The sequence below is a fragment of the Ovis aries genome, chromosome 13 (assembly GCF_016772045.2).
Source record: "Ovis aries strain OAR_USU_Benz2616 breed Rambouillet chromosome 13, ARS-UI_Ramb_v3.0, whole genome shotgun sequence".
Taxonomy (NCBI): Eukaryota; Metazoa; Chordata; class Mammalia; order Artiodactyla; family Bovidae; genus Ovis; species Ovis aries.
This window is the reverse complement of record NC_056066.1, coordinates 82,018,809-82,045,556: the sequence shown is the minus strand read 5'-3', so window position 1 is coordinate 82,045,556 and position 26,748 is coordinate 82,018,809. Positions and strand designations below refer to the sequence as shown.

The 26,748-nt window shown below is 45.1% G+C and overlaps 1 protein-coding gene across 1 annotated transcript in view; it reads right to left on the bottom strand.

Moving 5' to 3' along the window:
- Positions 1-26,748, bottom strand: part of DOK5 (docking protein 5) — a 147,823-nt gene that overhangs the window by 49,445 nt on the left and 71,630 nt on the right. The window contains exons 3-5 of the mRNA XM_027977348.2: positions 10,400-10,514; positions 10,199-10,318; positions 7,065-7,254 (exon numbers count right to left, since the gene is read on the bottom strand). Of these exons, the coding sequence (XP_027833149.1) occupies positions 7,065-7,254; positions 10,199-10,318; positions 10,400-10,514 (425 nt within the window). The remainder of the gene's footprint in view (positions 1-7,064; positions 7,255-10,198; positions 10,319-10,399; positions 10,515-26,748) is intronic.

The window sequence follows — 26,748 nt, the reverse complement described above, 5'->3', positions numbered from 1 at the left end:
CCTGACGCTGACACATGGGAACTGGGCAGCCAGCTGTGAAATTCACAGGGAAACCGACTGGGCACCTGGCACCACGCTTCAGACAGTAAAGTTTGAAGAACAGTTCCGTGGGGACGTGACTGCAGTTACAACTTCATGTCAATTGGATCTCCCCGTAAAAAATCTGAGACCCTGCCAGTCTGATCTGCTTCACTGATGTTTCAGGGCTTCCAAGGGGAAAGAAACAAATAGAAGACTAGAAAATACTCAGAAATAAAATAAGCAGTGTGTCCCTTCCCCTGCCTCCCACCCTCCCCATAAGCTAATTGCTCGTCATCTCTGGGGCAATGAGCAGCAATTGATTATGCAATTGCACTTCACTACAGATTATATACCAACTCTCGATTTCTTAAAAAAAAGAAGAAACCACAGAGGAATGGTTAGATTTGCCTACATTGGGAAAGAGAGGGATAAGCGGAATCTAACAGACTCTTAACAACCTTTGGTCATGATACTGCCGCGCAGGAGAGATGGACGATCCTGACTGTAAGTGCTGCACTCAGAACCAAAAGGACAAACAGGAGGTTCCGGAATTAAACTAAGATAATTTATGCACGCGTGCTGGCTATGCAGTGTGCCTTCTCTCCCTTAGCTCTGAGAGTTCATCAAGAACTAGGCTGTGAAAGTGTTAGTCGCTCAGTCCCATCCGACTCTGCAGCCCCACAGACTGCAGCCCACCAGGCTCCCCCTGTCCATGGGATTTTCCAGGCAAGAACACTGCTGCACCCGTTCCCTTCTCCAGGGGGTCTTCGGGACCCACAGACTGACCCAGGCCTTCTGCGCTGCAGGCAGGTCCTCTGCTCTCTGAGCCACCGGGAAGTCCAAGAACCAGGCCAGAGGGCACATACGTAACTCGAGACTGAGTCACGCTGATGTATAGCAGAAACCAGCTTAGCAAGGTGAAGCGATTATCCTCTGATTCAAAATGAATTTTACATAATTATTTAAGAGAAAGAGCTAGGCTAACCTGGTAGAGCTGCGACACGTAGCCTCCCTGGGAACCTTAGGGTTGGGGAGCAGGACGGCCTGCGTGTGTTTCTGAATCCACCTTTCACTCACTGCTCTGGTGTGCCTTTGGGTCAGTTGCACAGATGCCCAAGCTTCCCCTTAGGATGCGAATAATAATATCCCCTGGTTTATATGACCAGCAAATGACTTATATGAGATAGTACGTATAATATGTTTAATATAACAACTTTCTTACAGTAGTTAAGAGAACGTGTTAGTCGCTCAGTTGTGTCCGACTCTTTGTGACCCCATGGACTGTAGCCTGCCAGGCTCCTCTGTCTATGGAAATCTCCCGGCAAGAATACTGGCGTGGGTTGCCATTTCCTTCTCCAGGGGATCTTCCCAAGCCAGGGATAGAACCCAGGTCTCCCACATTGCAGGCAGACTGTTAACCATTTGAGCCACAGGGAAGCCCCTTCCTTACAGTAAGGGCCCAATAAATATCTCTAATCGTTTTAGTGGCTGACATGCCTGCTAGAACATGGACCTGACAGTTCTTTGTTGCCGGGGGTTGTTCTCTACGGGTTATGCTGTGACAGCTAAAAATGCCTCCAGACGCTGCCAAGGGATGGAGTGTCCTTTGAGGGCAAAATCAGCCCCTGGTTGAGAACCCCTGTCCTGTATCTCAGCGCCATTATGAGTGATGTTGCTGATTACAGTCAAATAGCTGCCTTTCTTTCATTGCTTTGAGCAATAATTAAATACTCTGTTGGACAGATTTTGTTCCTTTCTTTTTTTTTAAACTTCACGGGTCTTCCGACAGTGTCAGTACCCCCTTCCGGCTTTGTGAGAAAGCCGTACCCTGCCTGCTTCCACAAAGTCCTCAAAGCAGTTCTGGACACGGAGTCAACACCTGATAAGAATCCACTTCTCTTCTGTTGGCTGATGGGGTGAGAAGATCTCAAGGCTCCTGGAGGACCCGCGCAGCGTCAGGGTGACGCCATCTAGAAGGAGCGGGACTACGAGATACAACCTAGGGTCCTCATCTGGCCTCTGGGTCAGCCCAAGCCTGAAGCCAGCCGCACCACCTGACTGGCTCTGAGGGCCGATGGCTCTCTCTTCTCTTTGCATCCCTTAGGGTTGACACAACTGCCGAGTACCTGCCAGGCGTTACACAGGCGTTTATCTATGCACCTTTGTTAATCTTCACAGTCATCTCGTGAGAGACAGAATATTACACTCATTTCACAGGTGGCTGATGGAAGCGCAGAGTTAGCTCATTCATTCAAGGTCCCACAACCAGTATCAGATTAACTCTCATTTCATTTCCTCCGACTCCCAGCCTAGCTTATTACACACACCCCACTGTCAATCTTGGTGCCTCAAAATGCGCCATCCAACAGAAATAACACTTAGTTTCAACTCGAACACAGGTTCTGTCCAGACGGAGCAGAATTCTGCCTGAGGTCTTTGGGAAGATTGCCTGTGTCCTAGAGGGGAATGCTGTGCTTTTCAGACGCATGCTGGATATGTGAAAACCACCTGCCTGGGGAGACTTAGCTCTTGTTCACCTATCAATGTGAGACAAGGAGGAAATTATCTTAGTTAATATGAAACTGCCTTGTTTTGAACACATCCAAAAATAGCCAAGGGAAAAAATTATCTTCACTAACAAAGCAAAAGGCAGGTATGAAATCTTCACACTTGGGGGAACATGAATGATTTTATTATCCTGAGCATCTTGATGGTGACTATAAAAGTCCATCTAATTTGAGTTTCAGGCAGAATATAAAATGGTAATATCACCTTGCATTTAATACTGTCTGGATCCTGCAAACCCAGTCCTGCTCCAAAACTTATTGTAACAAAATCTCAAAGACAATATTTAATAGAAGCCCAGTGCCTTCTGGGCCCCCCATATGCTTCACTGCTTTCACCTACAACCACCCCAGAAGGAAGCTAATACTTAGATAAACATAAAGGGAAGTTGAACACTTTGTCCACAGTCAACAGCTGATAAAAAACAGAGATCAGACTCCGTTGCTGGCTCTCAGACGGAGGAAGGGGACTATGAGCCAAAGAGTGCGGGCAGCCTCCAGAAGGTGCAGACAGCTGACAAGACAGGGAACTCCGTCCTACAGCCACGTGGAGCTGAACTCAGCCCACAGCCTGAATGAGGCTCAAAGCCTGGAGAACTGGAGAAAAATCTTGCTTTTGTGAATCATAGAGCAAAGAGCCAGCTGAGCATGCTGTGTCTCGACTTCAGACCTAATAAACGGCTGTGACTTTTAAGTAAAAAAATACATGTAAATAAATCGATAGCTCCCACTTAGTGTTTAAAGAAGAAGAATAGAGATCAGACCCGAGGGTTTCTCTGACCCCCAAACCAGGGCCCCTTATGCACACAGCACGCTGTCTGAGGAAGGGGCCAGGTCCTGAGAGCACAGTCCCAGCTCCTGGCCTTCTGATCGTCCATCCGGCCTCTAGTTTGCACAGCCCCACAGAGCACGGCCACTGAACAAGAATCTGTTCAAACTCCACATGTATCCCAGGTCCCTACAACATCTGAGGCGCAGCCCCGTGGGGGTGAGCTGTAGCTGTTACAGCGTCTAACCCCTGGAGTTCTTGCACGAAACACCCCAGAGGACAGAGCACAGAGAGACGAGAGCCATGAGCAAAAGCGCGTTCGTGCCGAGTCAGTGGTGACGGCTGTGGCCAGAGAAATCCGGGACACTTCTGACGCTCACGTCCTCACGTGTCCTCTTCCCTCCGCCGCTCCCTGCCCTCAGGCTCCGTGCTCTCTTCCCACATCAACACCGGCCACCTCTGCCCTGTTACTTACAAAATGTGAGCACGCTTACACAACAACACACACGCAATCACACACACACAATCACACACTACCATACACACAATAACAACACACACACAATAACACACAATAACACAATAACATGAACAATAACACACAATAACATACACAATCACACTACCATACACACAATAACACAAAACACACAATCACACAATACCATACACAATAACAAACACACAATAACAATAACAAAAACAACACACAATAATATACACACAATAACACAATAACAACACATGCACAATAACACAACACACATATATACAATAACACATACACAACAGCACATAAACACACAGCTGCATGCTTACACAGTAACACACACACACACACACATACACCCCTGCATGCTTATACAATAACACTCACATACAGACCCCTGCATGCTTACAAAATAACACACACACACACCCTTGCACGTGTGTAAGCAGGGGTGTAATAGCACACATACACACACACCTCCCTGCACTCTTACATAATCACACACACACACACAAACACACACACACCCTGCTTAAACAACTCTGTGGCTTCCAACCTACCTCACTTGGGAGAAATATCAAAGGCTTTAAAATAATCTAGTTCCCTAGCAGTTCCGCTAGATGTCAACATGAAGTTCTACTTTTGCAAAAGCTAGGAGAACATTAAAAAACCTGGAAGACTCAGATAATTTGAAAAGAGTTTCACAGTCACGAGATACTACAACGGTTCAGTTTTCAGGCTTTTGGAAATGACCACAAAACGTCACAAATATCCTTTTCCTATTACTGTTTCCTATAAACAGGGTGTAGAAAGGAAAAATGGAAAAATATGAATTCTGGAATAAATGCTGCCCAACTGGAGAAGGGAATGGCAAGCCACTTCAGCATTCTTGCCTTGAGAACCCGATGAACAGTATGAAAAGGCGAAATGATAGGACACTGAAAGGGGAGCTCCCGGGGCAGCAGGCGCCCAACATGCTCTGAAGCTGAAACTCCAGCACTTTGGCCGCCGCATGCGAAGAGTTGGAAAGGAGAGTCTCCTCCACTGGAAAAGACTCTGATGCTGGGAGGGACTGGGGGCAGGAGGAGAAGGGGACGACCGAGGATGAGATGGCTGGATGGCACCACCGACTCGATGGACATGAGTCTGAGTGAACTCCGGGAGTTGGTGATGGACAGGGAGGCCTGGTGTGCTGCAATTCATGGGGTCGCAAAGCGTCGGACACGACTGAGCGCCTGAACTGGCTGACTGACTGACAGAAAATGGGCCCTTCACACGCTGTCCGATGCAGGGCTCTCCGGCAGGCCAGCATGGAATACGAGGGGGGGTGATGTGAGGTGCACAGCCAGCAGAGAAGTCTGCTTTCCCTGACAAAACACCTTCCATACCCAATTTCACTGGTCACAGTTTATACATAAATGCTTTTGGAGGGAATCCTGGTGGTCCAGTGGTTAGATCCTTCACTTCAACTGCAGGGGGCAGGGTTCAATCCCTGGTTGGGGAACTAAGATCCCACAAGTCACGAGGCATGGCCGAAAATATTAAAAACGATAAAAAATGATTTCTGACACCGACACAGGGAGAAATACCCATCTTCCCAAACAAATTCTTAATTTTCTATCAAGATTTTCCCATAAGGGTGATAAACAAGTAATTCTGACCTAAGGACACTGCTCTACAGATTAAAGTTTTACTTGCTAATGCAAGAAACGCTGTGTCTCTGAGCAACTCACTGATGTGCTTATACCATTTCCATTTCCAGGTTCCTAAAACGTACACAGACCAGAGAAGAGGTGCATGGGTGAGAAGGCTTTAAACCCTTTCTAGGGCGACTGTAAGCGCGCTGATTCGGTCACGTACCTGAAAAGCGAATTTCAAATACCTGGGCTACGTTTATGCTGAGGTGAGCAGACTAGGGTGAGAGGAGCATTACTGTGGCGTATGCACATGGAGCAGGGCTTTAGGTGTTTAGAAGTCATGTCATTATTCTTAGCATGTGAAGTGCCTTGCTCCTGTGAGGGGAGAACTGTCCACTTTATAAACCAAAAACAAAAACCTTTTAAAGTCACGAGTTCATTTTTTTCAACTTTAAAATCAGGCCATATACAGAAGTACTTGGATTTCTTAAAATTTAGAAAGAAAGATTGAGGGCAGGAGGAGAAGGACGACAGAGGATGAGATGGTTGGATGGCGTCATCGACTCGATGGACATGGGTTTGGGTGGACTCCAGGAGTTGGTGATGGACAGGCAGGTCTGGCGTGCTGCAGTTCTTGGGGTCGCAAAGAGTCAGACACGACTAAGCGACTGAATTGAACTGAACTGAGTCATTTAAAATTCTAAAATATAACATTTAATCTCAGTGTTTCCAAAAAAGAGCCTACATCCTGAGGAAAGAGGGGTGACAATAAGATGCTGATTAGACTAATATTTTGCAGCTAATGATCAACCCCATATTACTGCACCCCCTTCTCTCTTGAAAATTAACTTTGAAAAGGAAACAGGAAAAGCCTCAAAAGTGCTTATTAGCTATTACAGTAAGCAAGTTGTGAAATCAGTCTCTTCTTAATATCAGTGTCATTCATTACTATGTGAGAAAAATAGATTAAACTTAACAGTGCAACTGGAGAAGTGTCAGCAGCCCCTCACGTTGACAATCTACCACAGCTAGCTCAGGGAGGAAACACACACATCAAAATAGAGGTTTTCCGAAAACCAGGAAGTTGGCCTCTGTCCAGCATGACCCAGGAAGAGTACAATTGTACCACTGGTACCTACTTTAACGTCAGCCTGTGGTATGGGCTCAAACCATGTAATGAAAGTTTCACATCACGTTCATGAAACATTAGCCCCCTCCCTGGAAAACAAAGCCGTGCTGAACACACGAACAGTGGTTTAGTTGGTAAAGAATCCGCCTGCAATGCGGAGACACGAGTTCGGTCCCTGGGTCCAGAAGGCCCCCTGGAGGAGGAAAAGGCAACCCAGCCCAGTGCTCTTGCCTGGAGAATCCCATGGACAGAGGAGTCTGGTGGGCTACAGTCCGTGGGGTCACAGAGGCAGACACGACTGAGCGACTAAACCGCCACCACGCCATTCACAGCGTCGCATTCACAGGCCCAGGCGTCTCCCCCGTGTGCTGTGTGCTGGATCTCACAGGAAAACCCAGGCCTCACATGACGTGAACTTCGGGAAAAAACGTAGAAAAACAGTCATGGAACTCACCTCCCTGCCTCAAAAGTGAACCAGGAAGCATCTCGCCCATACCGCCGCAGCGCGCTTAGCGGCCAAGAGATGAGTTTGACTCTGGGATTCTGGGCGTCCCAAAGACAGATGTGCTCATATGTGATCTGCAAGGCACATTCGCCATGTACATCTAAGTTAGGAGATGGCATCAAATACACACTGAATCTCTCTGGGAGAAAAACAAAAGGTTAGTCTAAAATCCCCAGGAATAACACATCACAGACACTGTAGGAACAAAGAGGCATTTCAAAACAATTCAAGCTCTTATTCTAGGTTCTGGTTGGACATTCAGGAAGATAAACCTTTCTCATAAATCAACACTTCCAGAAAATGCTTTTCTAAATGAAGACTGCATTAAATAACGTAAGAAGGATACAGTCTGCTGGTCACTGTACATGCAACACTCTTTACATGAGCAAAGATCATTTTTAGAATATTTTAGCTTGCATGATGAAAATTTTGCATCCCAGTAAGAGACTCTAACAATGGAACCATTAAAAACAATTTTTTTCCTGCCAAGTACTTGTTAATTACACCCACACTTTTGTGTTCACAAAAGATGCAGGTGCAAAATCATTGTTGCATGGTTTATTGATATTAAAGTTATATTAATCAATTTATAATTTTCATAACACTATTCTACCTCAAATTATTTAAATAAAACTAACTGACCAACAGTTTGGAAAAATTCCAATGTATTTGGACTCATTTTAACAAAGAGCTCTCGTTAGCCAAATACTGGAAAGAGCTATTCATTTGCTTATTTGTGTGACTTAAAATTTCACCATGATTACTCTGAATAAACTACTTGGCTTATTACTACAACTGAATTTTCATCCCCACAGATACAGTCATGGTATTTCTGTTACATTTCTACAAAATTCATTAATTCAGGAAGTTATAGAGTCTAAATTTTGAATGAAATATGAACAAAAGTATTATTACTACAGCAAATACTTTTTAATCTATTTGTCATTACAATAGACTGCCTGCATCTGAGGAGATAGTAGACACTAATAATATCACTGGTATTCCAAATTAATAAAAAGTCAACAGAATTTTCATAGACTTAAGTTTAAGAAACAAGAGTGTCAAGATTGTTTACAAATGTATTCAAGCATCTATGCTGCAAATTTTCTAAGTTATTTTAAACTCCCAATAAGCAGACGTTTGCTGCTTTCTAGCAACTATTATTTTAAAAGTAAACTCTAATGGAGTAAATTTCTACCTGGAGAGCTCTGAAATAAGAAAGACTGTCATCAATAAGCAGAAAATAAGAGTCCATGGGATCGCAGAGTCGAACATGACTTAGGGACTAAACAAAAACCGTAACAGAGATCTTTCCCAATCCACTCACTTGGAAGTTCCGTGATTACCTTGTCCAAGAATAACAGTAACATTGGTAGAGTGACCACTTTAATTACAATAATTTTAAGTCATACAGTTAATCTTGCAAAATTCCTCAAAAGACAGAGCTGAGTTTTGTTATAAACCCTAGTAGTTATATACCAGAGGTATTCTTATTCCTATTTGACAGAACAGGAAACTGAGGCTCAGAAAATTGGTACCGAAGGGCAAGTCCTAACATGCTTAGCCGCTCAGACATGTCTGACTCTGCGACCCCGTGGACTGCTGCCTGCCAGGCTCCTCTGTCCTTGGGATTTTCCAGGCAAGAATACTGGAGTGGGTTGCCATTCCCTTCTCCAGAGGATCTTCCTGACCCAGGGATCAAACACAAGTCTCCTGAACTGCAGATGGATTCTTTACCATCTGAGTCGCCAGGGAAGCCCAGGCCCTAGGGACAGGCAATTCGTGAACTCAGTTTGGGGCACTCTCTGAATACAGCTTTGCGGATATAAACTGTGCAAGGCAAGGGCTGCTCTGGGCACTCTAAACAAATAACCAGCGCCTGCCGCGTTTTCTCTGTATGTTTGGTTGTAAGAGCATTTGGAGTTAGTGGACTCCGGAGGGAGAAGCCTGGGGCATGTTTGTGTGACCTTGGTTAATGACTTCACCTCTCTGCAGCTCAGTTTCCCAGTCTGCAAAGAGGCTGCTCTGAATCAGCCAGCTCGCCTCAGACTTTATCAATAACACTTCCCTGGAGGCGGATTATGGCAGACATGGTGCATCTCAAAGAGCTGCCAACTGTAAACGTGTCATGAAGACACAGTTCCGATTGGGGGGGAGGGCATTTTTCTCACTAACAATTGGACTGTGAATCCACAGAAGGGGTCAGCACAATCCCACCTCGGCCATGTTCATGATCAAGCCAGGTGACCCTCAGCCTCTTTGGCTGTGATATATCCTCACAGATCAAGTCAACAGGCTAGTGAGGAACTCTAGGGGTCAATCTATCCTATCACAAGACATTTGGAGACAAAGAAATGATTCCTCGCCTCCAAATTCATACTGCAAATCAATAGTGAGTTTCACTGAAGTGTTCATGAACATTTTGGTCATTATTATTTATCATGATATACTCCGAGGTTGAGTGTTGAGCTCAAAGAGTTGGCTCAAGTGTTTCAGTTAAAAAAAAAAAAAAAATCACAGATTTTAGGTGGGTTTACTCTTGATGAAAAATTCAGGAAGTCTGGATTCTATTAAAAACACTGGAAAGCATTCAATAAAAATTTAAAGTGGAAGGAAAGGAAGACAAAAACCCACTGCACTGTAAAACGTGTACACCATAAATACAGGCCCAGGAGTACGGGTCTAGAATCAAGCCCTAGTTACTGGATCTGACGCCAGATCTTTAGCTCTTTTAAGCTTCATTCTCCTCATCTGCAAATGGGAGGTGACAGAACTTATATCAGAGTGTGCTGGGAAAACTAAATGATCTGATGCATCTTCCAAAGAAACTGATAGAGAAGCAGGGCAGGTTTCTCATAGCTTCCAGCTGATACGATTAATGTAGGTGCCGTCCTGTTAGTCACCACACACATCTTGAGAAACACACGGAAACTCTAACCGAGGTTTAGGTGAAATGAATGAATTTTTGCTTTTTCCTTTATACACTGTTATAACTTCATAAGTTTTACATCAAGATGTCTTATGTTTCATTACATGGGGGAAAAAACAGTTTAGGAAAAGAGGAGAGGATTTTCTTTACGTACCACTCTGCTCTCTCTCAACTCCAGTGGCCAGTAAGTCAGGCTCTCCGAGGCTGATGTCATTGACCCGCGTCCCCACACACTCCATCTGGAGGACTTTGCACCACTCATCAGCCTCAAGATCTGCGGAGATGCCAAAGATGAGCGCTGCTGCCCGGCGCCTGCTGGGGAGCAAAGAGCCAGGGCCCCCGCCCGCCGACAGACCTGATTCGCAAGCGAAGGTCTTGGAGGTGTCATCACTGAAATGAATCCCGACGGCGTGCTTCTTGGTGCTTTTTGGCAGCCGAGCTACGCTCTTCACGTTGTTGAGTTCTGTAACCTGAAAAATGAACCACAGTGAGCTAGAGGACAGAAAGAAAGCTCCCCATTGACACCAGCACACCGAGCAGAAGGGAGAAGGCCCGTCCCCGGGGAACACAAAGGGGGCTTGCCCGGAAGAAGAGTGCGTCCAGGATGAATTATTTCAGTGTCGTCCTCAAAGCCCTAGCAAGGAGGTTAACACATTCTCTCCCCTTGTCAGATTTCTCTGAGGCTAACAGGCGGCACAGCCGCAGGGCTTCACAGAGGTAGGTGCTTGCTTCATATATACACCTTTTCAGCTGGAGTGCGACTGTTTCACAGAGTGAATTAATTGTGTGCATGCACTTAGCCCTCCCTCGGGAGTCTCCCCCACCCCCGACTGCAGCTCCCAGGCCAGAGCACCCAGCTGGGCTCCCGGTGCTGCCCGGCAGGTGCCCGCTAGCGCTCTGGATGAAGCCCAAGCTGGAATCAAGAGTGCCGGGAGAAATATCAACCACCTCAGATATGCAGATGACACCACTCTTAGGCAGAAAGTGAAGAAGAACTAAAGAGCCTCTTAATGGACGTGGAAAGGGGAGAGTGAAAAAGTTGGCTTAAAACTCAACATTCAAACAACTAAGATCATGGCATCCTGTCCCATCATTTCTTGGCAAATAGATGGGGAAACAGTGGAAACAGTGAGAGACTTTATTTTGGGGGACTCCCAAATCACTACAGATGGTGACTACAGCCATGAAATTAAAAGACACTTGCTCCTTAGGAGAAAAGTTATGACCAACCTAGACAGCATATTAAAAAGCAGAGACATTCCTTTGCCAACAAAGGTCCATCTAGTCAAAGCTATGGTTTTTCCAGTGGTCATGTATGGATGTGAGAGTTGGACCATAAATAAGGCTGAGTGCCGAAGAATTGATGCTTTTGAACTGTGGTGTTGGAGAAGGCTCTTGAGAGTCCCTTGGACTGCAAGGAGATCCAACCAGTCCACTCTAAAGGAGATCAGTCCTGAATATTCACTGGAAGGACTGATGCTGAAGCTGAAGCTCCAATACTTTGGCCACGTAATGCAAAGAACTGACTCATTTGAAAAGACCCTGATGCTGGGAAAAATCCTCCTGAAGGCAGGAGGAGAAGGGAACAACGGAGGATGAGATGGTTGGATGGCATCACCGACTCAATGGACATGAGTTTGAGCAAGCTCCTGGAGTTGGTGGTGGACAGGGAGGCCTGGTGTGCTGCAGTCCATGGGGTTGCAAAGAGTCGGACACGACTGTGCGACTGAACTGAACTGAAACTTTACAGTGCTGTCTTTGTATAGAGAGTCCCAGATAAAATGTAAAAAGTTCTTCAAAGTGTAACAACATCAAGAAGTGTATGCTCAGTCATGTCTGACTCTTTGCAATCCCATAGACTGTAGCCCACCAGGCTCCTCTGTCCATGGGATTCTCCTGGCATGGATACTGGAGAGAGTTGCAATTTTCTCCTCCAGGGGATCCTCCTAAACCAGGTATCAAACCAGCATCTCCTGCATTGGCGGGCAGATTCTTTACCACTGAACCACCTGAGAAGAACTAACATCAAGGAGAACCACTCACACACAATTGCAGGAGAGTCACATTCCTGTCTCAAGACTCTTCCTTGCATCCCTTCGTCCATCAGAATATCTACTCTCCAGTTACTCATTCATTCACTCATTCATTTTTAAAATTTGCTCTGTGTCAAGCGCTGTTCTGTTAACTAGGGATAAGATATGGAAATTCTGTGCATTGTTAGTGAGAGTGTAAGGCGATGCAGCTGCTATAAAAAATACACGAAGGCTCTTCAAAAAATCAAAACCAGAAGTACCATGTGGCCCAACAGTCCCACTCTGGGGATGTATATTCAAAGGAGATGAAAACAGTACCTCGAAGCGGGTGTTCACACTCCTGTTTTTACTTTATTTACAACAGTTGAGACACAGGAACAACCTAACTGTCCACTGGTGGACGAACAAAGACGCTGCGGGACACGCCCGCTGCTGCTGCTGCGTCGCTTCAGTCCTGTCTGACTCTGCGCGACCCCACAGACGGCAGCCCACCAGGCTCCCCCGTCCCTGGGCTTCTCCAGGCAAGAACACTGGAGTGGGTGGGACATGCCCGCTGCTGCTGCTAAGTCACTTCAGTCCCCCGTCCTGGGCTTCTCCAGGCAAGAACTCTGCGCGACCCCACAGACGGCAGCCCACCAGGCTCCCCCGTCCCTGGGCTTCTCCAGGCAAGAACACTGGAGTGGGTGGGACACGCCTACAGGAGGGTATTATTCAGCCTTAAATATATTATTTTCTTCCCCTTGTACTTCTTTTTAAATGCTATCTACTGTTCATGGCAAGCAATACTAGTTTCTGTTGATGGTAGTAAGGAAATGTTCTCTTACAGTGAATTTATTTAAACGAAGAAGTGATCTGATTTCAAGCAAAATATTAAGTAAATGGGAGTAAAGGTGATACTATTACCAAGTGCAAGCTCACGCTTCTAGTCCCATGTCAGGCCAATGCATTGGAGACTAGGTGTTGAGGCAAGGAGAGAGCTGGCTGACCGAGAAGAGGGCAGACTAATGTCTCGAAACAGCCATCTTACCAGGGTCTGGATGCCAGGTTCTTTCATAGATCTGAGATGGGAGAGATAGGGAGCAGAGTGAAAAGGCCATTAATCTCGCAAACGCCTCCTAGAACGGCAAGCCTCAGGCAGAGGATGTGCTACTTTCTTTCTTCCTGCCATCCACAAGAGGACAAGGTTCTGAACAAAGGCATTTTAGTTTAAGGGTCAGACAGAGGGACAGAATTCTGTGAGACAGGCCATGGTGCATGATTATAATAACAAAAGCAACGAAAAGCAAGTCAAAGAAACAGTTCCAACATGGACTCCGAACTGGCTTGTCCCTGCAACAATGCTGTGACAGCAAGTCAGTTCAGCTCAGTCGCTCACTCGCGTCCGACTCTCCGCAGCCCCACAGACTGCGGCAGAGCAGGCCTCCCTGTCCATCACCAACTCCTGGAGTTTACTCAAACTCATGTCCAGTGAGTTGGTGATGCCATCCAAGCATCACAACAAACAGTTATGAATAAATGAAAAAGGACTGAAAATTAGGAAAAACACCATCAATCCATTACTCCTAACCTAACACCACTGTTACAAACTGACTTGCATCTACTTTTCCACAAATTGGACAGTCCAGGTGATAACCAAGGGTCCTAAAGGTCTACAGTCAGCGGAAGAACTCTCCTTTGCTTGGCAGCAGCGTGACAACAGATCCCAACAGAACCTCGGCAAAGATCCGGTGCCCACTTCACATCCCAGAGGTCGTGCGTCTGAGCAGGACCACTTGCTTCCCTTTCTCCTGTTTTCTCCATTTCACAACCGCACATCCTAAGTGAAGAAGACAGCAAGACACTGCAAGCGTCATGACCAGATCTGAAATACAAGTGAGAATGATGATTTCAAAGTCAAAAGAACTGTTCCCGAAAGACAGCTAAGATGAGACAAATGTTCATTACTAACAGAGGATGTTGATATTGAGCAGAAAAGTAAAAGAAGTCAAATTTTGTGATGAAAATGGTATATAGAGTTTAAATATTTTTACCTACCCTGTCATAGAATCTTCATGCTAAGGCAAGAAGCGACCAAGGTGGACAACGAAAATTACTTCTGTTTATTTCTGGACTGCTACCTGTCTGATTCCTCTTTCCAGTTAATCTGTGACCTCTCAATCTCTAAACTTCCTTTTCCTTTTCTGGGTGTATTTAAGCCTTCTGATTCCAGAGATTTCTCTCTCGAAATGGAGCTAAATTCTAATCCATTTTGGCCAAAATGGAGCCAAAGGAGACGAGAGACATGTGTACAGCTTACTGAAAATGTCAATATGAGGGTCTTTGAAATGCTCGATTTTCTTTAGAAATTGGCTGCTTACTTTCAAAGCCCAGGTTAGCTTCAGGCTTAATTTGATATACCCCGGGGCAATAGTTCATTCAGAACTCATGGAAGATCATGGTTCCCTGAAAATTTCTCTGGGAAGAGATAACGGACCCTAAATCAGAGCTTTCCTGACACATAAAGTACGTTCACCAACAGAGAGGATGGGAAGGTGGAGTGCAGGTAAGACTTGGCAAAAATGATTCTCTCTTTAGAATCTGGAGGGATTTCAAATCAGACCAAAGGCAAGCGCTGTGCCTCATGGCAGCTTTCACTGTCTTCTTTTATCTATTTCCGGCCGCTCTGGGTCTCTGCAGCTGCGGGAGGCCGCCAGGGTCTCGTTGCCGAGCAGGGTCTCGAGGGCGCGTGGGCCCAGGAGCTGGGGTGCGGGGGCTCAGCTGCCCTGCAGCGGGTGTCGTCTTCCCGGACCAGGGAGCGAGCCCGTGCCCCTGCGTCGGCAGGTGGCCCCTCACCCCTGGACCACCTGGGGAAGTCCTAACCTTCACTTTCCGGGTTGACTCACTTGTTCAAAATTCATCCATACTCTCCGTGCCCACACAACTTTTTCCTGAATGGCTTGGATATGGTCATGCAACTTGCTTTGGCTCATAGAATGGGAGCTTTAAAAGTATGTGTAAGTCAGTTCTTCTCTCCTTGAGTTCATTTCCCTCCTTACTCCTGGATGTTCAGACAGATGGACTACAACTGAGTCAAATTAATCCAGCTATGCTCAACACACCCACAGACCCACCACACTACCCAGACCCCTCAAACAGTACGGGCAGAAGATAAGGATGAGTTGCTATAAGCTGCTAAGATTTTGGAATTGTTGCCAAAGCAAAAGTTGGCTAATACACTCTCTGTTTGATTTCCTTCTGGCCAAGAATTTCCATAGAGTTTTTCTCTCAAACCCCATTGTATAACTATATTACTGCTGGGGACTAGACTTCCTAGTCAAATACATAATAAGCCACTAGAACACTGGTTAGCAATTTTAATTTAGTGGTTGAATCACTTGGCTTTTAAAAAATTTTTTCAAAGGAAATCTTACAGTGTCACCATCATATAAACGTAGAACTCGTCTAATCCAACGAGGAAATGAATCTCATCCTACTCACCAGTTACAAATCCACTTCTCAAGGAGGTGCGCCTACTTCAGTCAACTGCAGAATGCTGAATGGCTACAGAGCAATACTGGATTCTCACAGTGGTATAGCATCCTTGGTACTATTATTAAACTCATTATATGAGGAGGAATAGTGAGAACGAGAGCAGAAACTTAATCATGATTTCTCAGGCAGAATGGAAGGACAGAGCAACATTCAAATCTAGAACTTCTGGCTTCTAGAGATGTCTGCTTTTTTCTAGCAGTACACTCCTCCATGTGTGCGCCTTAAAAAATATTAAAAGTAAATGAATAAATGTTACTGGCTGGATAAATGAGCAAATGGGTAAAGCTACAGATGCACAGGTTTGGAAACATTTAAAGACGTTTCTGCAAGTTATAAACCGTATCTTGAAAGAAAGAAAAAAAAGAAATGTAAATCTTAAGTCCTATGTAACAATAAAGTACTTGTGAACTCAAAAGAAGACAGTCTGAGCTAAACTCGTCTTTCCTGTTCAGGCTTTAAAATGGTGAAAACTCGGCTTTTCAAAAACCACTTGTTCTCACGTGTGTGCGTACGGCACCATGCTCTGTTTCCCAGACCACAGCTCTAGTGAAGTTGGCGTGGGACAAGCGCAGGGGCCGAGATACGAGGCCCCACGGGTCCCGCACAAACAGTAAAAGCAGAAATCTTGAGACCACAGTCCAGTGACTCTCGACACGTGCACACACCTGGGGAGCCACCACTCAGATGGACACACAGAGCATCTCAGTCAACCCCGTCGCTTCCCGGAGCAGTACTGACCCCAGAGGAAACCACCACTCTCACCTCCATCCCCACTGGTTAGTTCTTCCTTCTAGAAAACTTTATATTAACATGCAAACCGAACTATATCACACGTGTCTTTCTATGTTTGGATTCTTAAATCCGGTATCACGTCTATGAGATGCATCCACGCTGGGCAATACTTTGGCATTATGTGAATATCCTGTTTCCCAATTACCTTTGAGAAAATTGTCTTAGCACCCAGTGAAGATTCTCATCTGCATCAAAATGCTGCTCTTTTTAGGCCAACTGGTTTGTCAACCTAAGTCCATATACTTGTGACTGTCAGAGTCAAGATAAATATTGACACAGGATGCCTGAACTGTTCCCACAAGGAAGCCCAGGTCAAGAGTGTTACTAGAGCACTGACTGGTTTTTTTTTTATTTTAAAGATGTGGGCGATGGCACTCAATAAGGTGAACGTGTTCAACTATCAAGAATTTACTGCACGCTTAGTGGACAGAAGCACCCGTACACCCTGTGAACATTTGGACATCCTCCTCCCTTTCTGGCTTCCCAAGTGGCGCGGGGTTGAAGAACCCGCCTGCCAGTGCAGGAGACTTGGGTTCGATCCCTGGGTCGGGAAGATTCCCTGGAGGAGGAAATGGCAAGCTGCTCCAGTATTTTTGCCTGAGAAGCCCCAGAGACAGAGGAGCCTGGCGGGCTGCAGCCCCTGGGCCGCCAAGAGCAGGACACGACTGGCGCGCGTGCACACCCTCGGCGTTTCAAGTGGATCTGCCAGCGCGTGAGCTGGTGTGCACGCCCGGGGAGCTCACTCAAGAAGGGAACCGAGCCATTCGTGGCTTGAGTCCATGCTCCGTCTCCCTGCAGGCGTTTCAGCAGGACAGTCAGCTGGCGGTTATCACAGAAGCGGGTTCTAACTGCAGTCACTGAGGATCTCAAGACCACCACTCATGGGTGAATACAGTGGCCCGTTTAGGTGACACCTCCAGAGCCTGTTGAGAAGGGATCCTTTGTGTCTTAGCCTTTCGGGGGCACATGCACACCATCTGATGAGGGTCCTTCAATCCCCCACGCCTCTCAGTGAAGCATCCTTCTTTCAGCAGAGACTCCAGGCAGACGCCGAAGGCAGCCCAGCCTGCCTTTCCTGCACCAACGCAGAAAATGACAGAAGGCTACCTCGGTGGTGGTGTGCCTTCTGGCTCTAGCGTGTGATTGCTTTGGACGGCACTGCCTGAAAATCAGTCTGAACAAACTCTGATCCCCTTTCCTCAAGATAGAGTCCAACCACGGGGACTCCTCCCACACTCTGTGCTGGCCTAAGAGAAATGGATTTCTTCCCAGTAGCTGGAAGAAACGAAAAGTCGCACGCTGAAGTCTCCACCCAGCTCCTGCTTATCTAGTGGACAGTTCTTTGGAATATTCCTCCAAATATTGCCCTGTAGACACCACCTGCTGTGATGCTGCGTGCGTGCATGCTAAGCCACTTGAGTCATCTCCAACTCTTTGTGACCCCAAGGACCTACCAGGCTCCTCTGTCCATGGGATTCTCCAGGCAAGAATACTGGAGTGCGTTGCTGTGCCCTCCTCCAGGGGATCTTCCCGACCCAGGGATCGAACCCGCGTCTTTCAGGTCTCCTGCACTGGCAGGCAGGTTCTTCACCACTAGCACCTGGGAAGCCCAGTGTGGCGCTAGAGGGCCTTATATGGAAGAGACGCCACTCTGCTGAAACACAGGCAGTCACTCTTTGCTCGTTCCCTTTTCTGAGAAGCCCAACTGAGCTCCTCTCGCTTTTGCGGTCTTTTCAGCAGTCCCATCAAACAAGAGCACCTGGGTTTAGTCTTCCTTTGCTTGGAAACACTCTTCCTCTCGAGGAGGAAGTCGCAACCTGCCCCATCATCAGTGACTTCATCCAGGCGACGCTTTTGAGAACTGCAACAGGGGGACCTCCCTGGCGGTCCGGCGGTTAAGACTGTGCGCCTCCAACGCAGGGGGCGCAGCCCGGATCTCCAGTTAGGAAACTAAGATCCCACGTGCTGACAGGCCAGTGAAATAAAGTAAAATAAAAACAAAAGCGCGACACTCTCAGCTTACACGCCGACCTCTTGGCCCGGCGTTCATTCTTGCTTAGCGCTGACCAGTCACACCAGCACCCTATATATTTCACTTACACGTTTTATGTTAAGCAGAAGCAGAAGCAGGGTGCCGCCTGCTCTATTCTCTGCTCTGTCTCCAGCACCAAGCTCAGTGCCTCACACGTGTAAGCCCTCAACAAGAGCCCGGTAAACGAAAGCCCCCCTCCCCACCCATCTTCATCATAAAGGAAAGGAGATTGTGAATTTGAGCAAACTCCAGGAGACAGTGGAGGACAGAGAAGCCTGGCGTCCACGGGGTCGCAAACAGTCACACACAACCTAGCAGCTGAACAAGAACAGGGGACCAAAGCCGGACCCCCTGCTTTGGGAGTGCAGTCTCAGCCACGGGGCCGCCAGGGAAGGGAGGAGGTCCCCCACGCAGGCAGAGCCTTGATTATATGCCGGATTTGGGGCTCTAAGCCCTCCATATTGATTATGTTGCTTGATTTTTCACATTTCTGACCAACTGTGAAATTCCTGCTGTACACAGAATGGGACTATCAGAGGGGAATTTGTTCACTCAGCTTGCAAACAGCAGAGCTGGGATTCAAACGTGGATAATCTGACATGGCACTTCAGTAAACCACCAAATGCCACCAGATGACTCCAGAAAGAAATCAGCGAGGCCATCGTTCCCGACGGGGGCACTGTCATCCTGAAGTGGGTTGACAAGGGTGAGCAAGGGTTTATGAAGCAAAGAAACGAGAGAGGAATTTCCAGACCAAAGCTTCCCCACACAATCTCGAAACTGCAGCAGGACAGGAATAAGGGGAAGAGTGGTGGTGAGGACCGAGGCCGTGACAGGAAGACAACGTGCGAAGCGAGAGCAGCTGGGCTGGGGCCGAAAGGCACGGTGAGCAGCCCACAAGAGTCACTGTGCGCCATGAAGCCCGCAGACTGCAGACAGGAGGTTTTACGCAGGACACGGGGGGTCGCATCTGCACGCTGCAGGCCAGCGGTTCTCCATCCAGGGGAGAGCTTAAGATCTTGCCCTCGCCTCCTCCTTTCCAGGGAAAAGATTCCACAAAGTTCAGGGCTACTTTTGGTTGCCAAAACTAGGGGGTGCTCCCGGCACCTAGGGGGTAGAAGTCAGGAAATGCTGCTAAACATCCTGCAAAGAACAGGCCGGCTCCACACCAAAAATGTTAACATCGCAGAGGGTGGAAAAACCCCGTTAGAGCGAAAGTGGAGAATGGACACGGCTGATGCGTCGCGCAGCTCGAGCGTGCTGTTCACACGCAACTGATGAGGATGGCGTCCTCGGGAGCTGAGCAGCGCGCCACTGGCTGGGCCATGCACGTGGCCTCAACCGTGGGGAAGGGTGGGAACGTGACCAGCGGGTGGAAACAAGGCCCAGAGAGGCCAGGAGACAGCCAGGCAGTAAGCAGTTATGGCTGAGCCTAGCTTAGGGTGGGCGGGATGGAAAACAGGGAGCGCTAAAGAGCTACTTAATTCCTCCGCAGTTCTTGTTTGCTAACTCTCTGAGCATCAAAAACCCAGCACTGTGACTTCCTCAAAGGCAAGAGCGATATTCAGCACACCCCTAAATCTCTGATAAATCTTTAAGTATGCCATCCAGTTAGGAATTCCAAAAAAAAAAAGAACTGACAAATTAATTTGGCTGTTTAAAGCCATATTCCAGATGTCTTATTCGTCATAAATGATAGTATTCATTGAAATAAATGTTTAACAGCCAGCAATTAACAAAGCGGCCATATTTAAAAGTCTAACTTGCTGCTGATACACGTTTGCATTAACAACTTGGAAAACAACGACAAATTACACAATTCAATTTTCCAAATGGGTTATTCTGTAACTAGACAGAGAAACTGCTGAAATTTCTTCTGGTGTTTCAAGGGAGGATTAATACAATCGGATTTTTTAAAAGTACACTCCCTTGAGGAGCTGGTATATTCCTGTCAGAATTACGCAATTAGTCAACGTTGTGTGGGAATATTAAATATGTTGCTGGTGTGCGGCAAAGTCAAAAGCCATTTAGGAAAACAAGGATTTGATTTCCAAGTTTTCCCCTTCTTTTGCTGATGGTAATTTACAGATGATGATTTATTTATGTTTACAGAGAGAAATGGAGACTGCTACCTAAAAGGCAATTTTTCTGCCTTGCTTTTGTAAGCTGTATCCTAATTATTTTTTCCCTTGTGGCACTGAATGAATTCAGTGAGCAATTCACTTTGTATATGCAAATTGCAAAGCTCTGCAGAAGCTTCAAATCATTTCATTCTAAAAAAATAAATAAAGCCATTATCCTACGGAAAATGAACAGGCATAAATCCCTTTAACTTCTGTAGGTTGCCTTTGAAACTAAGTCATGTAAAAGCAATACATTTCTGATTCTATAATGTCTCCTCAAGTACAGGATTCAAAACAATCCGTTACATGATTATTATTGTTATTACATTATCAGCTGAACTTTTCAGAGCGCTCTAAGAAGCTCTAATAAATATTCCCATTAAAATCTTCCTAAGGACTTCTTATAATGTGTTCCAAACATCTTAAGTGTATCGTATTGTCTTTCCTAAAAAAAAAAAGTACCAATGGTTTTAAAGCAGTGCCGGTATGCAAGGACAGATAAATTAAATAAGGAGACACATTCCCAGTTCTAATCAAAAGTTGTCAGCATAAAACATTTCTATCCACTAATCTCCCCTCAGGACCTGGAACACAGCAGTTTAAACAAACATTTTACAAAAGATTCCTTAAGAAAGAACCATCCTAGACAGTTAAATCCCAGCCCCAAGAGATGGTTTCATTCTTTCCAAATATATACACATGCCCTTGGTCACTTAAAATAAATTGGACTAGCGCCTGTCTGAGGTATAAATTTGGACTGTCTGCCCTGAAGAGTGGAGCTTTATTTGTACACGTGAAATAACTGAAATAATCTCTCCATATCATCTTTCTTAAAAATAAAAAGCCACATACACACCAAAGGGTACTTACCCGGAAAAGTCTGCATGTGAAATTTACAGAGAGAATGGAGTCTGGGGTGAGGGACACGTTCCTAAACTGGTCGTGGATGTGGGATTTTGGATAATCTATCTAGAGACAATTTGGCAGTAGTTACAAAACTGTTAAAGGTACAGGACATCTATCAGCTGACCATCCCACGTCCAGGAGATTTCCTCTCAGGAAGACTTGCATGGGCGCATAAAGATACAAGCACGAGTCTGTCGCCATAGTAGAATTTAAATTTATAAGATATTAGAAATTATTCTGCCCATCAGAATATGGTATTTTTCAACAGGTTGTGGTGTATCAATATTAAAGAGCACTCTGGATCTGTTAAATTAATGAGGTGTAGCCACTAATTATTGACTTAGAATGGTAGTCAAAGCATGAGAGAAAGGGCATAACTAATGTGGCCATTTGTCATGTCTCATAAATGCGAATATTCTGAATGTGAAGCAAGTCACTACTAGCAGTCACCCAAGGACTGACTACAGGCTCCTCACAATGTCCCGGGGAATCTGCAACTACGGTCTCCTTAAACACAATACGCATAACATGCAATGAATTACTGAATTTTTGCTTTAAAATGTGGTCTATATATGTGTGAGAATTTGTTTCTATTTGTATACAGAGGAAAAAAACGGTCTGAAAAGGACACATTAATCCATCAGTGTTTTTTCCGAAGGACAGGGACTAGGGTCCACGACAGTATTTTATTTACTTTTTTTCATTTTACTCCATGCACTTCAGAATTGTTTACATTTGTTACAAGAAACATGTACGATATTTACAATTTTTAAAAATAATAATAAGAAAAAGAAAAAAGAAATCTGCAAAAAGTTGTAAAATGAGGTAGAGGAATCATCACCCTTTGGTCAACAATATCCTGTACTTTCTCCCACACCCAAAAACCATTTGACTCATTTTTTACTGACTTAAGAAAACCCATCCTTCTCTGTCTGACATCACCGACAGAGAGCTTCTGTGTGTACCTGGATTATAGTCAAGTGTTTCCACATAAATACAAATGTGAAATCACATAGATAAGTCCTTGGAATTCAAGTTTTTAAGAAATTCATGTAAGAAATACATATAAATGGGGGGAGCAAGGGCATTTACATTCAATGAACTTTGTCCCTAAGTTTGTTTTTGCCTCGTTCCTTTTCCTTGTGTGCACATGTACATTTGTTAAGAACAGGACTAAGGCAAAAGCAAACTAACAGATCAGTGCCAGACTACACAGGTGACATTCTGATAAGCCCTCAAAACTTGAGGCTTTTTTCCAAAATACAAGGACCACTAATCAGTTCAAATGATTACTCAAATAATTGTGGGACAGGAAAATAAAAATTAAACCAGATGACTGTCTTACTGATCATAGGCCAAAGATGGCAAGTTTACACAAGAATTTAATGCAAAAGGGCTTTGAATTTAATCCAAATTAAATGAAATAATCACATATAAACTTAAGTAAACACGTACAGGATACAGAGGCTGAATGCTACCAAATGACGACAGAAGCTTAAAATTCAAACGAACGGAATGACCGTGTTCAGGAAATGAAAGACCTGAGATAGAAAAGACGCCAAGCCCTCCCACAGTTTGATTCACAGGCTTACTATAATTATTCAGAATTCTAACATGGGTTTTATAAGCACAGACAAATCTAAAATTTTATGGAGGAGCACTAACATAACTGAAATGACCTTAAAAAAGGGGAATAGCTGCAAGCGCTCATTCCTACCCAATATTATTAGTGTACATTTACAGTAATCAAGAGAACGTGATGCAGAGCTCAACGAAAAAGAACAGAAAACCCAGAAATACACCTGTGCTAATACCCAAACGGTTCTTGGCAAATGTACAAAAGCAGTTCGGTGGGAAAAGAACAGTTTTTTGTTTTGTTTTGTTTTTTTTACAACAAAGAGCACTGGAATAATTGGACAACCATAGGTAAAAAGGAATAAACTCGAGCTACGCCTCACATCTTTTACAAAAATTAAACTCAAAATGAATCATGAACTTAAATTTATAACTTAAATTATATACTATAAATTATAAATAATTTATGCTATATTATATAGTATAATTATGTAGTATAATATACTATATTATATATTAAATAATATATACTATTATAAGTAACTTATACTGTAAATTATATTTTAGTATATAAATTATACTAAATATATACTAATAATAACTTAAAATTATAAAATTTTAGAAAAAGAAAATGTTCAGGATCCAAGGCTAAGCAAAGAATTCTTAGACTTGACACAAAAAGCATAATTCATATAAGTAAAAATTCAAACAGTGGATTGCATGAGAATTAAAACTTTTGTTCTACAAAAGATCCTGTTTAGAGGATGAAAAGATAAGCTATGGAAAGGGAGAAAATATTTGCAACCACATATCTGACAAAGGACTGGAATCTATACTAAAAAAATACTCAAAACTCACTCATTAAAAAAGTTACTAAAAATTGGTAAAAATACATAAAGAGATATTTCATAGAAAAAGACGCACAGACAGCAATTAAAGAGCAGGAAAACGTATTCAATGTCATCAGACATGAGGGAATGCAAATTAAAACTGCCATGAGAAATGACTACGGAAAGGCTAAAGTAAATACAGTGACGCCACCCAACGCCGATGAAGATGCAGGAACACTGGATGGGTCGTTCGCTGCTGGTGGGAGTGTAAAACCCACAGCTGCCCGGTAAGGGAGGTTCGCAATGTCTTGTAGAACTAAACACACAGCCACCACATGATCCAGCAGTTGTACTCTTGGGAGTTTATCCCAGAAAAATAACAACTTTATCCATAATGATAAAAAACTAGAACCAACCCAGATGTTCTCCAGTGGGGAACATAGCCACCTGCAGTAATCCATACTGTGGAACACTGGTTAGTGATAGACAGGCGGGGACTATTAAGACACACACCGCAGCAACCTAGAGAATCCCACGGGGATTGCGTTGTTCACAGGAGCACTGTTCACAACGGCTGAGACATGGAGCAGCCCAAGCACCCTTCCCAACTGGGTGAGAAAACGTGGTTTATGCACAGAGGAGTGTTCCTCAGCCGTGAGCAAGAGTTTCACTCTTTCAGTTGCAGCAGTGTGCATGAACCCAAGAGCTCAGCTGGTAAAGAAGCCACCTGCAAGGTGGGAGACCTGGGTTTGATCCATGGGATTGGAAGATTCCCTGGAGAAGGGAAAGGCTACCCACTCCAGTATTCCGGCCTGGAGAATTCCATGGACTGTATAGTCCACGGGGTTGCAAAGAGTTGGACACGACTGAGTGACTTTCACTCACTGGAGAATATCACGCTTAATGACTTGTCAGAGGAAGACAAATACTGTATGATATCACTGTATGTGGAATCTAAAAAATAATACAAATGAATGTTTATGCAAAATAGAAACAGACTCACAGATATAGAAAACAAACTTGGGGTTACCGGACGGGAGAAGCCAGCAGGGAGGGACAAATTAGGGCTCTGGGATTAACAGGTACAAACTATCAACACCGCGTATCAAATAGATCAGCAAGAAGAGTACAGCAGTACCCCACAATAGAGGAGAATCCGCAGCAGTGCTGGAGCGCTTTCCGGATTCCACACGTAGGTAAGATGGTCTGCTGCTCGTCTGCCTCCGTCTGACTTCACGTGGGACGACAGTCTCTAGGCCCATCCATGTCACAGCACTGGCGCTATCCATTCTGTTTTGTGGCTGAGTGGTCTCACTGAGTGTATACACCGCATCTTCACTGTCCTCGCGTCCGTCAGTGGACACTCAGGGTGCCTCCACGTCCTGGCTATTGCATCAGCAAACAGTGCTGCCGTGAACACGGGGGCGCGGGCATCTTTCCAAAGTATATTTTCCTCGGGATATGAGCCCAGGAGGGAGACTGCTGGACCAAATGGGCGCTCTCGTCTTAGTTTTAACAAGCAGCCAGACCGTTCCCCACAGCGGCTGTCCCAGCTCACATTCCCACCCGCCTGTGCAGGAAGGTTCCCTCCTCTCCACACCCCTCCAGCATCTGCTGTTTCCAGATTTTTTGATGATGGCCATTCTGACTTGTGTGAGGTGCTAACTCATTGTTGATTTTATTTGCACTTCTCTGATAATCAGTGACGCTGGTCACCTTTTCATACGCTTTCCAGCCCTCAGTGTGTCTTCCTTGGAGAGATGTCTATTGGGATCTTCTGCCCATTCTCTGATGGGGCTGTCTGTATTTTCTGATAGTGAGCTGCATGAGCTGCTTGTGTGTTTAAAAACTGGAGATTAAACCCCACCGGTCGCTTTGTTTGCAAATATTTTTTCCCATTCTGTGGGCTGTCTTTTCATTTTGTTATGGTTGTCTTTGCTGTGCAAAAGCTTTTATGTTTAATTAGGTCCCATTTGTTGACTTTTGTTTTTATTTTCATTATTCTAGGAGGTGGATCAAAAAAGATCTCGCTGGGGTTTCTGTCAGAGAGTTCTGCCTTTGTTTTCCTCTCAGAGTTTTATTAAAAACAGAAACAGAGCGAGAGGCCTGGAAAATAAACTTCGTTACCAAGGGGGGGAGGGGCGGTGAACTGAGAGCCCGGGGCTGACACGCACGCGCACTAACGCGCACTAGCGTGCCATACAGAACATGACCGCGGGAACCCGCTGCACAGCGCGGGGAGCGCCGCTCAGGGCTCTCTAACGCTCTGTACCGGAACACAGTCTAAGGAAGAGTGGGTATGTGCATTCGCATAAGTGATCCGCTTTGCTGGTGGACAGCCTGGCAGGCTACCGAGTCCAACGCTCTAAGCCACCCTCCAATAAACGCTGCTGCTGCTGTGCCCTGGCTAGTCGTGCCCCACTCTTTGCCACCCCCATGCTTCGGTCCATAATCAATAAGTTAATTTGCCTATAATTAATTAATAAAAATAATTGAAAAAATACTGAATAAATATGCAATAAGTATTGCATATTCCCTACACTTCGATAAATAAATGAGGTCAGGTTGATTAACAGAAGAAAAAACAGAAAAAAGAAAGCAAGCTTCCCAAACCCAGGGCCAGCATACTATTTGCCTTGGTCTCAAAAACAACAGTTGACCATCATTCTATTTAGATTCCCTCCCAGTTGTTATTCACACCAAAAAAGTAAAAGTATGCACAGAAACGCTCAACCCCTTCTGCTTTGTGTGGGCCACTTGGCATTTGCTGGGTGAGAACAATAAACCAGTATTTAACGGGAAGGTCAGGAACTAAATTTAAAGTCGCTGGAGCCCCATATTTAAACTTAGTGATGCATGTCAATTATTTCTCAATAAAACTG